The sequence below is a fragment of the Apostichopus japonicus genome, chromosome 16 (genome assembly GCF_037975245.1).
Source record: "Apostichopus japonicus isolate 1M-3 chromosome 16, ASM3797524v1, whole genome shotgun sequence".
In the NCBI taxonomy this organism is placed as follows: Eukaryota; Metazoa; Echinodermata; class Holothuroidea; order Aspidochirotida; family Stichopodidae; genus Apostichopus; species Apostichopus japonicus.
The window spans coordinates 44425342-44439500 of record NC_092576.1 but is presented as its reverse complement, the minus strand read 5'-3'; the positions used below and the strand labels follow the sequence as shown (position 1 = coordinate 44439500).

At 38.6% G+C, this 14159-nt stretch overlaps 1 protein-coding gene across 2 annotated transcripts in view; it reads left to right on the top strand.

Annotated features, from left to right (window-relative positions):
• The window catches only part of LOC139982191 (uncharacterized), a 297534-nt gene that overhangs the window by 259735 nt on the left and 23640 nt on the right, over positions 1–14159 (top strand). Inside the window, exons 1-8 of one of the 2 annotated variants that reach the window (XM_071994781.1) lie at positions 1–450; positions 5283–5342; positions 5770–6075; positions 6362–6414; positions 6911–7113; positions 7371–7447; positions 7655–7743; positions 10164–10283. In XM_071994781.1, the coding sequence (XP_071850882.1) occupies positions 5288–5342; positions 5770–6075; positions 6362–6414; positions 6911–7113; positions 7371–7447; positions 7655–7743; positions 10164–10283 (903 nt within the window). In that variant the 5' untranslated portion in view covers positions 1–450; positions 5283–5287. The remainder of the gene's footprint in view (positions 451–5282; positions 5343–5769; positions 6076–6361; positions 6415–6910; positions 7114–7370; positions 7448–7654; positions 7744–10163; positions 10284–14159) is intronic. The other variant, XM_071994782.1, reaches the window with a different exon arrangement.

Here is a 14159-nt window from a genome sequence, read left to right as displayed (position 1 = left end):
CTACAACTCTAGAAACCTTTTATAAATTACAGCGTGTAAAATAGAAAATGAAACCAAATTCAATCAGTTTTTACATTTTGTAGATATTTCCGGCAAAGGAAATGACCGTGCGAGGAGTATATCTAAGAAATATATAACAAGATGTTTGGATTAACCTTTATTGCATCCTTCCGCCAGTTTAGCAGGCAGTGCATGTTAGACAGTATTGAACTCACCTTATTACGATACTGTGTACGTTAGAAATGTATCGCATGAGTATTCTATAACTGTTTAAGGACAAACTCTGTTCCTGGTTTGCGCTCTACACTAAACCATATGCTGCATTATGACAGACAATGTAGCATGACTTCAACTATAAAGCTGTGTGCTGAAAGCCATAGTGATTATTTTATACCAAGGAACCGTTTTTAAATTTGGTTTATAAGAAGTTTGGATCAGGCAAATTGAAGTGTACGTACAAACTAAGTTACTTATGACTTCATGTATAGGCCCAGTCATAATTAAATATCAGATCAATCCAATTAGCGCAACGTTGTTTATACTATATGTTTGCCTACATGTAGGTCACAGAATTAAAATAGTTATAGTTGTAAGTTACTTACCTCTCTTTGTTACAGACCAGTCCAGCAGGCTACAACTCATTATTGTAGGCTACAACTCATTTGTTTTTATTTTAGAGTCATAACATTGCGGTGAAGTTGTTAGCATTACGGCTAGTCCATTAACTCAGACACAAAGATTTCTTTCACAATTCGTAACTACCATAAGTAGGCCTATATTATTTTTAGGAATGTTTGGGATAGAAAGTAGCTACTTGCAATCCCAATTTTGAATAGGTGTCAATTTGATTAAAAATATTTATTTTTCGTTACCTTATGGTCGTGTTGAAAACTGTGTATCTAGTAGGTTCCCTTTTGTCACTCTTAAGTTTGACCTCTTTCAAGGAGAGCGGCAGAGAGGGAACTATCTTGTAGTTTTTTTTTTTTTTTCTGCCGAGAGAGAACAAATAATGAAGATTCGATGTCGTATGTATAGTGGTTATGGACAATTTAATATTGTCTTGAAAATACATAAATATATAAATATTCTTAAATAGAACATAATCTGAGGAAGCCAAGTCCATTACAATAAGAAGTTCGAGGCATTTGAAGTCCATTTAGTACTGGTTCTTAATCAAAATAATTGTGCATGCGTTTGACTAAATTCCTTAACGCATAAGCTTTGTATATTATCGTGAAGCATATAACGTATGTATATAAAATATGTACGTGATATAACACTGTATTTTCATTCCCGTTCTTATACGTCTGTTTAGTAGGTTGTCCGTTTCACCAGAGTTCCGTGATTGCGCACTAGAGAAACCATTGCGGAATAAGGAAGTGGATGTCGAAAGTTCCATTGTTGCCTATAGGCTAATCATGTATGCATACAATGTAATGTAACGGGTATTTAGGAAAAGAAAAGAAAAACTAGTGGCAAATGTTGTTTTATACAGTCTGTTGTACAACCGTAAGAACTTGAACAGCAATTTGAAGTTAGAGATGATAGTACACTGGTTCTGCTGAACATTCCAGATGTCACTTGTAAATATGCTCACCAACTTTGATGGAGAACAATATTGAGCGGTTGTATGGCTGATGGAGATGCAAACACTGCTTTCCTGAGCTTAGCAGGGACAGCCATTTGTGCTCAAATAATAGACTCATAGGCATTGCTTTTTCAACAAAGGTTTGGCATTGTGTTCTCTTGGAGAGATCTGCACCATTTACGTATAACTATTCCTATGTTCCGGAGGCTGAAGTATATTGTCAAACACAATTGATGTAAATTGTTTGCATCTTTAGGTTAATAACCACATCCTCGTAGCATTATGCTTAGTGTAGATACACATGCTCAATATTTGGTGATGTTTTATGCTGACATATGTCAACAGCAAAATTAGTGTATCATTGTTGCAGTAGAATTGTCTTTTTTCCCCTATAAAATGTACATATGTTTGTCCCCAATAATGTTTTAACAAACTGTTGCATAGTGATGAAATGTTCAATGCAAAAATCATATAAGAACATTACAAATGTTCACACATCGTGACATCTGAAGTGTAAATCAACAAACTTTTAAAGAAAATATGCTGACATGATAACACATGCAAGCCACTACACGTGATTCACCAATTTGTGTAGTAAGAAACTGTTTTTTTGCCCAAAATATTCTACATTTAAAGAACCATATTTATTACTCGTTAAGTAATATACATATCGTATCAACAAATAAAACGATCTAATCGATCGGAACAAAATATTGACAAAGAAATGTTGCGTCACTATGAAAAATAAAGATCAAATAATTGAAAACTGATAATAGTTTGCTTCTTTGTTCAAACAAAGACATTTCTATGTCCTACATTGTCATATGACGTATGTGCACGTAGCTTTACAAAGTGACCTTCAATATGAGAGATATGATCGTGGTTACAAGTGTTAGTCATGTGGTGTATTGTTATATGATTGATGGGTAGTACATGAGGAAAACAATGTCAATACTCCATTAGATAAGCAAACAGTGAATGTTGAGGCAATATATCGTAATGTTGGGTTTCATAGCATCTCTGCATAGTCAAAAGTCCAGTACTTTTACCCCTCCTGCAGTACTGTCAGCTCCCAGTAGTTGCGTTACCGAGGTAACTAGAGACCCAGGCCAGGTTACGTGTAGAAACAAGATCACTATGCGCACATTTTTATTTGTGAGTGTAATTGCTTGCTTTTAGAAGGTAGGAATCAGCCTGTTTATTTTCTCACTCTGGTAAATAAATTAAACAATTAAACCCCTCCTGCAGTACTGTCAGCCCCCGGTAGTTGCGTTACCGAGGTAACTAGAGTCCCAAGCCAGGTTACGTGTAGAAACAAGAGAACTATGCGCACATTTTTATTTGTGAGTGTAATTGCTTGCTTTTAGAAGGTAGGAATCAGCCTGTTTATTTTCTCACTCTGGTAAATAAATTAAACAATTAAACCCCTCCTGCAGTACTGTCAGCCCCCGGTAGTTGCGTTACCGAGGTAACTAGAGTCCCAAGCCAGGTTACGTGTAGAAACAAGAGAACTATGCGCTTATTTTTATTTGTGAGTGTAATTGCTTGCTTTTAGAAGGTACGAATCAGCCTGTTTTATTTTCTCACTCTGGTAAGTAAATTAAACGACTATAGATTACCAAAACAACAAAAAACAAAACACCATGATCACCCTAAACATATGTAGATATGTGGTATGAATGTAAGTCAATGATAATATTGGCTTATTAAAGCCATATATCTCTCTTAAATATACTGTTGAACCTATTAACTAACATTCAAACCTCCAAAATTACAAATAAGCCCCAAGAGACAACATGAATATTCATGGCTAATTCATGGAATGGCTGGCTATGTAGCTATGTAGCACAGTAAGCTGTTATACATCTGAATACGGAAGAGAATAAAGAACATTAGCCTTAAAGCACATTAGGGGCTAATAACTTCAATTTGCCGGCGTGTCTGTGTTTTTGCGGGAAGCAACATAATTTGCTGGATAAGACCGGTATGGTAATTGTGTAAAATAAGATGATAGTAATGATGATGATGATGATGATTATGGAGATAGAGATGGTGATTATCATATTAATTATGATAATGATGATAATCACACTGATGGTGATGATGAGATGAATTAGGAGGATGAGGAGGAGAATGAGGTGGCTGGGGGAGGTAAGGATGATGATGAGAAGGAGGATAAATTGATGATGAGTACGATGAGTATGATGAGGATGCGGATGAGTATGAGTATGATTAGAAAGAGTATGATGAGGATGAGTATGATGAGAATGACAATGAGGATGGTGAAAGTGATGGTGGTGATGGTACTGGTGCTGGTGGTTTTAATGGCGGTGATGATGGTGATAGTGGTGGTTATGGTGATGGTGGTGGTTATCGTGATGGTGGTGATGATAATGACGATGATGGTGGTGGGGGTGGTGATGGTGGTGGTTGTTTTGGTTGTGGTGATGATGATGATGATGATGATGATGATGATGATGATGATGATGATGATGATGATGATGATGATGATGATGATGATGATGATGATGATGATGATGATGATGATGATGATGATGATGATGATGATGATGATGATGATGATGATGATGATGATGATGATGATGATGATGATGATCATAATAGCAATGATGATGATCATAATCACAATGATGGTGAGGATGAGATGGACGAGGAGGATGAGGAGGGGAATGAGGTAATGGGAAAGGTGAGGATGATGATGGGGATGATGATGATGTGGATGATGATGGAGTTGATGATGATGATGATCATAATAGCAATGATGATGATGATAATCACAATGATGGTGATGATGAGATGGACGAGGAGGATGAGGAGGGGAATGAGGTGGATGGGAAAGGTAAGGATGATGATGGGGATGATGATCATAATAAAAAGGATGATGATAATAATCATAATGATGGTGATCATGAGATGGACGAGGAGGGTGCGGAGGAGATGTGGTGGATGGGAAAGGAGAGGATGATGATGAGAATGAGGAGGATAAGGATGATGATGAGAAGGAGGATAAATTGGTGATGAGTACGATGAGGATGCGGATGAGTATGATTAGGAAGAGTATGATGAGTATGATGAGAATGACAATGAGGATGTGAAAGTGATGGTGGTGATGGTACTGGTGCTGGTGCTGGTGGTTTTAATGGCGGTGATGATGGTGATAGTGGTGGTTATGGTGATGATGGTGGTTATCGTGATGGTGGTGATGATAATGACGATGATGGTGGTGGGGGTGGTGACGACGACGACGACGACGACGACGACGACGACGACGACGACGACTATGGTTATGGTTATGATGATGATGATTGTAAAACGAAGGATCATTGGTTACTCGTTATTCTTTTGGACCTGTTAAGCAACAAAGCAGCAACATAATTTGCTCAATTTGAAGTTTTTAACACCAGTTTCATCTCTTAACCTCAACAAACCATTTTGAGCAAATATATTTCCTGTGATATTTAACTTCAATCCTCTTTGGTTAATACTCTGATATTAAATTATTTCATGCTGCTTAAACACATTTTCAGCATCGTTTGGAAGGTCGTAAATGTTTCCATTGAACTAACACATCAGTTCAAAATTATATACAACTATGATAGCTATATTTAAAATTTTACTGCTATTTATCTAATTAGCAGTAAATACTAACGCTACATTATTACAATTTTCATAGGTACGATGGCTACCAATTTCAAGCATGTGGTAGAAACAGCAAAGAAGAAGAGTTCGACAGGTACGATTGTCAATATATTGAATAGCAATTGGATATTACACATCAGCAAAGTAACATCAATGAGGGGGGGGGGGTGCGATTGCTCTTTCGGATCTTCTGATATGGGTTCAAACGACATCTCTTTGAACAAGATACACACTAACATCTGGAATATACGTTCCATGGGTTATGCTTAGCATTCACTATCATCTATACTATACACAGTCTCTTAGACTGCTATTCAATCTGCACAGATCCGTTTGTTTCTTCATTTTTGGCCTACATATGGTTAGTTATACCATTCTCTTCTCATTCGTGAATTAATATGTATTTTACTTAAATTTAATACATGTGGAGTGTATTGTTTATGAAGTAATAATAAGGCCCCTTACACCTGATCCGGAATATGTGACAAGTGAAGTATTCTTGTTATTGTTTATTTTACCAGGTTTTGGTAGCTTTAAAGCTGAATTAGGTGATATCCTAACTAAGGACAGTATTTTGCAACTTGCAACCTTCTTTGGATACCCGCCGGCCCAAATCGATTTGCTGCAAAATGAAATTAGTCGTAATCACTTTATGGTTCGCTATATGGAGGAGAGAGGGCAAGTAACAGAGACGGATATCACGACTCTTCTGCATGCTTTGAAAGTACGTAACCTCCATGGGATACAGAAAAAGGTGCAAACATTGTTCGAGCTTCATACAGGGAAACGGTGTACAGGTGATGATCAGTCTTTACAGGAACCAGAAGGTAAGTGTATGATTCTGAAGAACACTTCAGGTATAATGTCAAACATATATATATTACACATCCTCTTCTAGGTTTGAAAATGGATACAATGTACAATTGCCGTACCAGCACACTTGAAACATCCATATCAATTAACTTATATGCCACAATTGAAGACGTAACCAATAAACCATGAAGAGTATAATATAACTTGCTTTAAACCTTGATTTTATGATAACAAAACCAATAACACTTTCTTATTTCTTATGTTTATCTTCTGTCTTTTGGGATTACTCATTTCCGATAGATCTTAACTTTGGCAAACTGGATCTCGGTTCAAAGGGATCTTTGACTTCTGACGTGAGTAAATTGAAATATATAGCTAGATAAAAATGCCATACAGCTTGTGTAGAATAACATTATTACAACAGCTAAGCTGCACGTGATAGACCAAATCTATATACTTCGACAAATTATCCGACTATCCTTTTTTTTTGGGGGGGGGGAGGGGGGGTGTGGTCTGCTACTTATGCAACGAAAAGTATTTCTAACTGAATTATTATATAATAATCATACTAATAATAACGGTTGGTTGGACTCCGGTCTCTATTACTTTCGTACATTCGAAGACAATATCTCACACTTCTATTTTTCTTTTTTTCGCCGGTTAAAAGTTCTGTAATTTTGTATATAATCAATTGGGTTAGCATGTACCATCCTGTCAGTCAAAAACATAGAAAATATGTTCTTTGTTTTTGTAACACTGTAATATTATTTTACAATCATATGAAAAAAAACATATAGTTCTCATGACTGCGTACTGTTGTGTAATAATTTCAAAATTGTGTTTCCTTAGATCAAGATTACCAGTCTCAGACTAACATCATTAAGCTCGGCAGACCAAAGTAACATAATCCTGGAAAATGGAGATAGTGTGCCTGTACTGTCTACTTTAGAGGAACTACAAATTGAAACGAACAAGGGAAAAGAATTTACCCAGGACCAAGTAGTAGGATTGTTATCCTATGCAGTGCAATGTCAAAGGCTGAAGAAACTGTCGTAAGTAATCACTTACCACTTACTGTTATGTTTATATTCACGTTAACTCACTGAACGATAAATTACCAACCAGCAAACTGTGGAACTGTGTTCTTGAATATACGGTAACTTTTAGCTAAACGATTTATGTATTCAATACTTAATGATAGATACATCTCTACCTTTACACTATAGTTACTTTACAAATGTTGGATAACATTACAATGTCTTAATCATTTAACACATTCACCTCCCACAAATCACGTTTTATTTTACAGATTCATTGATTGTTTGTTACCTCTGTCTCTTCTCGTGGGTTCTCTTTCTCCTCTTACGAAGTTACGTAACATTCAAGGTGAGAATATAGAAATAACTAAATGTGTTACTCATCACAAGCAATTTGTGATCCTCTGTGGAATAATCAATAGGGTTATATCATTATATTGTAAAAGTCAACGAAGAAAATTAATATTTGACATTTACCTTGTAATTATGTATACCTTTTTTATGTTAACGTTCTTGATTTATAAGAAAAAAATCGTTATATAATATTTCTTTCCAGTTTCATGGACACCGACTGAACATGGTTTCCATTTAGATTCTTCCAGAGGTAAATGGGTGTCGAACTCCAAGGAAGCCACAACACTTGAAGTAAGTTGTTTACCACTCTCTTGAGTGCAATACTGTCCGCAGAGTACGTTTTTCATTATTTTAGCGAGAAATCTTTAAACCCTGATAAATCCATGACAGATCATCCAATTAACATCTACCTTGTCAGACGGTACCATAGCACATTGTAAGTTGTACGGAATTCACCAGTCAAGTAAATGATTGTCATGGAAATAGCCAATAAAAACATACAAAATAAAATACTAATTGAATTTGATTTCGAATAGAAAAACCATGTTTGTTGGAAAGACACAGAAACATAAAATGCCGTAACTGACATATAAATTAACCACATTGAAGACGTGTACACATACGTACTGTTTCAGCAATCGCACGCTTGTCGAAATCGGAAGCTTCTTTATCACTAGAACATTTAAACAATGCTATAGCTGCATAATTTGAAACAAAAAATGTTATGGATGATAACCAACCACTTTTCTACGAATTACGTTAATTCCAAAGCCCCCCTCTACTTTGGATATTTTTGTACACGAAACTGGGACGGCAAACTTATTGGCACGTTTACAAATCACTGCTTTGATACATATCATGTTTGATACCTGTTCCGGCGAAAGAGTGGAGAGCGGTCATGGGCCATTTTTTTTCATCAAGTCCTCCCCTCCCCAGTCCGCTGCTGTAAAGCAAGACTGGGGCATTCTGGGTTACGTCCCCTTTTCTCTTTCTGTTGATAACATTAGGCTAACAAAATTCTGAACCGTGGTCAAAACTGGAATCACTAGAAATTGGAATTTAACGAATGCATGTCTGTGGTAGGTTAAGATAGGGTAACGCTGCCAACGTCCTTGTTTGGGGAACTCCCTGTCCCGGAACCAACGGAAGTGGCGGGGAAGGTAAGGAAAGGGGATGGTACAAAATAAGACGTTAAACCGGACAGCAGACATTGAACGTGCAAGGTTTAATAGACATGTAATTCTCAACTTGATCTTTACACTATATAATACACTGCACATATGCAACACATCGCCGCGCTAGAGGCGGGCACCATTCACGACTGTAGCAGCCCAACAATCGCGCACCGCAGGGGACGGGAATTGCACAGTTCTCGGGCACTGCGCAGGTTTTGGGCAGCGCAGGTATCGGTGCTGTACAGGTCTCGGGCAGTGCATGTGTTGGGTAATCCGCAGGCGTCTGGTAATCCGCAGGCGTCGGGCAGCAAAGGTATCTGTACAGCGCTATGAAAAAAAAAAAAACATATATCTCTTTTGATTTATGAAAATCGCTTGTGCTGTTTCTATCATACGCCGTGCGAGCTATCATACACTTTCTCGTAACGCACCTAATCGACACAAAATGCAGGCCAATCCTTCCTGGCCAATTAGAGACTACCCTTACAGTCCTACAGTTTGCCGTGACCAATGGGGTCGACCGACACACCCGGTAGTTTGCCTGTCCGAACCAAGTACAGGAGAACACTAAAAACAGTGTTGAAAACACAAGTTGAATGATAAAAACTATTAAATAGCCGTTGTGCGACCTGGCTCTAAAAATAGGCTGCTGTCTCTGCGGAGCTCAATGGACGTTTAAATTAAACATACGAGGGGCAAATCGTACAACAGGAGTTACCAGTAGATTTTCGCTACAATAGCTACACTAATACAAGGAATATATTGCAGCAAAACATATGAGTGTAATGTCTCTTCCTGACATGTATTTGTGATCCAAACTTGCAACTTAGGCGAACAAGAACAAGAACTATCTAAACGTGTTTCATCTTCTGGGGGTCCTGTACTCCTATCCAAGAACAATGAACAGTACTTATTATCAACCAAGTTGCTCATTTTCTTATTTTTGTTGCTCAATTTAACTCGGTGTCGATTTCGATCAACATCCATTTGAAATATGGTGTCAATTTAACTCAGTGTCGATTTCAGACCCTCCCACAAAACAAGTATAGTAACATAATTTTATTGTCATCTCCCCCTACAGCCCTAAAACGTCAATACGTAACAGAGTGTATAGAGCATATATGGTGTCAATAAGACTCATATAAATACAATCGTTAACTTTAATTACGGTCCGTGACCGGTGGTAGCACCAGTTTGAATATTATCACCTTAAACTAAAGTTTTCTCAAGGGAAGGGTATCTTCCTCCCCTTAGACTCCTTACCAGAAATGACATTGCAACCCCCCCCCCAACCCATTGCTTAAAATCAAATCGCTACCATAGAGCAGAGTCTACAAGTCAAAAGTCAAAGTTCTTATTTAATTTAAGTTCACTTAAGCATACAATACTGGCGGAATTATCAGTTCCCCCTCACAGCATTCATCTACAGTTAATATTATGTGAAATTGCGATACTCAAGGGAGCAATTTTGAAATATTATAACTTGAAGTTGGTTCTATATTATTCATTTCAAGACGCTTCTATCTTCATTTCCAGTCTAAGGATCAAAGCAGTTTACGACGTCTGTGTTCGAGTATTGTGTATCTAAGGGAAACTGATAGTAAACAACTCCAGATGTCTACAATATTGCTCCTTCAAATTGCATCAACTCACAACGTAAGTCACTTATAATTCAACACAGCCATATAAATATTCAAGTTTATTAGATCATTGTAATTTTTTAGATTATTTATCAATTAAATTGTTTGTCACTTTAAATGAAAACATATATATAGGCAACACTAACCATTCATATAACGATACTTGTAGTACCACGTGTCCATTATAAGCAACGAATATTATATTACATCTAAGGCTACAAATTTGACCGAGATGATTAAATGTTATTTATTAACAGAGTCAGTGTCTGAGTAGGAAGTGATTAACACAAATGTGACACAATCTCCCTTTATACGCAGCCGAAAATATCACTGTTTTCACTAGTTACACACCCCACGACACACAAATAATATACACCTTGATATGACATAGTGACGTCATCATTTGCCTAAGAAATATTATAATTAACCTGATGACACTTTCCTTAATGTATGGTATACTATGTAACAAACACGGTAGGTGACCGATCATATATCTCCAAACGTTTCAGAAGTATCATTACTTAGCAAAGAGTTGGAACCCTGCAAACTGTAAGGAAATATAAATCTACCATGAAGGTAATCGTTCCGATATATCCATAGTCTTCACTCGACACCCTCGTCTGTAACATTTGTTTAGGAAGTGCGCCCTCTGTTTGCACGACCAGTCGATATATTCCAGTATTTGAATATGCCTATTTACGTAAGCGCCAATTTATTTCTTTATTTCAGATTAAAAAGGAAATTTATTTGTTTTTTTCCATCTAATATTGGCTAATTTAATGATTTACAGAAGGTTCATGTAATTTGTTACAGTGGAAGGAATGTTTGCAGAAGAATAGCCAAAGCCTACAGGGGCGTATCCAGGATTTTCCAATAGGGGGGGGGGGGGCGCCAGGCATGAATGATCGCCGTCCTGGGGGATGGGTCTAAGGGGAGGGGTGTACAATTTTTGCCTTCAAAGAAGGGCTGAAATGCAAAATGGTGTCACATGCATGGGCGGCGATCCGTACTTCCGAGTGGGGGGGGGGGGGGGATATGACCTTGTTGACTATCTAAGCGTAGCGCCACCATTGGTTGGCGCGAAGCGTACAAGAAAATTTTGGGATTAACAAACCCTCTAGATGGCCGGAAACGGCACTTCCCGAGGTTTCCAAGCGGCATATACCCAACTTTAAAATAGGGATGTCATGTCTGAAATATCTCATAATCAGGATCCAAAATACTTTTTTTTTTAATTTCGGGTGTTATTTTGGGAAAATTGCCCCTGTCAATCTTGTTTCAGGCGCAACGTTAGAATGTTCGAGAGCTCTGTTATATTATTCGATGAAGAAAATGGCCTCATGCAGGCTATTATAGGCCTATACACATGCAATACACAATTACACATAGTTACATTCCTAGGTACCGATTGCTAGGGCATCCAGGTGAAACGTGTATTAAGCATTACCCTGGTTACATGAGATTCTCAGCTGTTCGAGGGAACATGTACGTGTGTAGGCCTACTATAGGGCCTATATGAATACTATGAGGGTGCATATATGTACTATATCAATACCGTGGGCGCAATAATACATTTTGTTGTTATAGGGCCAATGAAGCCTACAGTCAACTATTTTTGCTTTATAAAGACGCTTTATTTGAAAAGATCGCACTGCGTTTATGGTAGGCGAGAAATGAAGCTAAAAAAGAGCCGTACATTAACGAAGATCAGGTGCGTATCCAGGGGGGGGTGTTGGGGGCGCGCGCCTCCCGGGTAAGAAAAAGAGAAGAGAAAAAAGAGAAGAAAAAAGGAAAAAAGAGGGGAAAAAAGAGGAGGAGGAGAGGAAAGAAGGGAAAAGAAAAAGAAGAAAGAGAGAAAAAGGAGAAAAAGAGGGAGTAAAAGCAAAACACGAAGACACCGGGAAGAGAAAGAAGAACAGTGACATCATTACAGCGCTGAAGGGTAGCCAGTGACGGATCAATGATTTCGTAAAAGTGTGACTCACCCTACCCCTTACACCGACAACTTCATTTTTTGACGTTTCCAGTTTCCTCTCTCACTAATGATCTATATGTATACTATATATGGTCTATCATAACGCGTGTGTAGAATTGTGCTATGAATCCAACTGTGGCTGGTCTCGAACTCGACCGTGTCGTCGGGGAACATGACGCATTTTGGGATGGGGGCGACCGCCTGCCCCCCCCCCATTCAGCATTTTTTTTTAAATGATATCGCTAAGTAATTTCAAAATAGAAAGTGCTTAGAGGCAACTTACAAGGCCTGGGAAGTGTCATTTCCAGCGATCTGGGAGACATTTTCGGCCAAAATTTGCTTGTACGCTTCGCGCCAACCTATGGTGGCGCTACGCTTAGATAATTTGCCTACAGGCTTCGCCCCTCCCAAATTCCTCGCTACGCGCCTGTTCGAATTTGTAACGCAAACAGCAGATATCACATCATATCAGTGAACATGAAAATGGCGTTCCAGGATGAAAAGCCTCAAAACTGTCCGACTTGCCTAAAAAAATAACCAAAAATTTTCGCGCGCGAAGCGCGCGTTCAACGTGTGAGTGACAATATCATATAAGCAAGCATCGGTTATTACATCGCATGCCATCATGTACCGTACGGTCCGTTAAAATTGCGCAGTATACCGCCAGATGCTAATGTAAACAACGACATGTCTCATGTAGATGTATAAAAAGCAAGGAGGTCCAATTATGTCAAAACTCTCTTTTACATTAGTAATGGCGAATTAGGGCCTGCGCCCCCGCCGCGCAGTGGCGGAGCGTCCATATGATCAGGGGGCGGATGCCCCCTGATCGACTCAAATGGACTGCTGGCGCCTTTTTCAGCTCTTTACCACTTTTTACTTATTCTAGATTATTGACTTTTTTATTGCGCTCTCATCTACTTATTGACATTTGTCACATTTTGTTGGTGTACTGTAATTTTCTGACAAAATGGCGATGACACCTATTTATTCTTCGTTATCTGCAAATTAGCAAGGCCCGGAAAGGGTCATTTCCGGTGATCTAGGGAGTATCTTTACTCAAAAATTTTCTGTACGCTACGCGCCAACCAGTGGTGGCGCTCCGCTTAGATAGTGTCGAAAGCGCCCTTCAGACCATTCTCGCCACTCCTGACCAATACCCCTAGCTCCGCCACTGCCGCCGCGCCTCCTACGCCTATGTGTGTAGTGTTCGGTTTCGGAAATATCTGCTATTTTTTCATTTCCTTCAACCAAGTTTCATAATAGCCGTTATAACAGGTTTTAATATTTGTACACCAATAAAGTAACTGTGTCTGAATTTTCGAAAATTTCTGACCAAGATTCTACATCACACTTCCCGCTACTCGTGCAATTTTGACCGGTCTGTTAGGGGTTGAGGGAAGTTTTTTCTATATTGGTTGTCCATAGATGAAATTTTGTACAACATTATGGGTATGTTTTGAAGTGAGTTTATTCACGAGAAATGTGAATTTTCAAATTCTGAACAAATTTGGGGCTTAAAACCTTGAAAAGTGGGGCTGACGGGTATTGTGGGCCGCGACGTAGAATCACCTACAAAAGCAAAGACCCACAGGAGATGCGATCAGGTCGAACATGATGTGTGCCGGGTTGACAATCTTCAAAAAGGTTATGGATGGAAAAAAAAAAACTATTAGGAAATACTTGGTTCTCAGGCAAAAAGTGTACATCTGGTTGGTCATTTCAAGCCCGAGAAGTGCCGTTTCCGGTGATCTGGGGGGGTTCAAAACAAGAAATTTTCTTGTACGCTGCGCGCCAACCGATGGTGGCGCTCCGCTTAGATAGTAATTCGCGCCCCCCGGGTTTGAAAATCCTGGATACGCGCCTGAAGATGCATAAATGTAGGCATGAAAATATTCTTATCCCTGGCATTTGGTG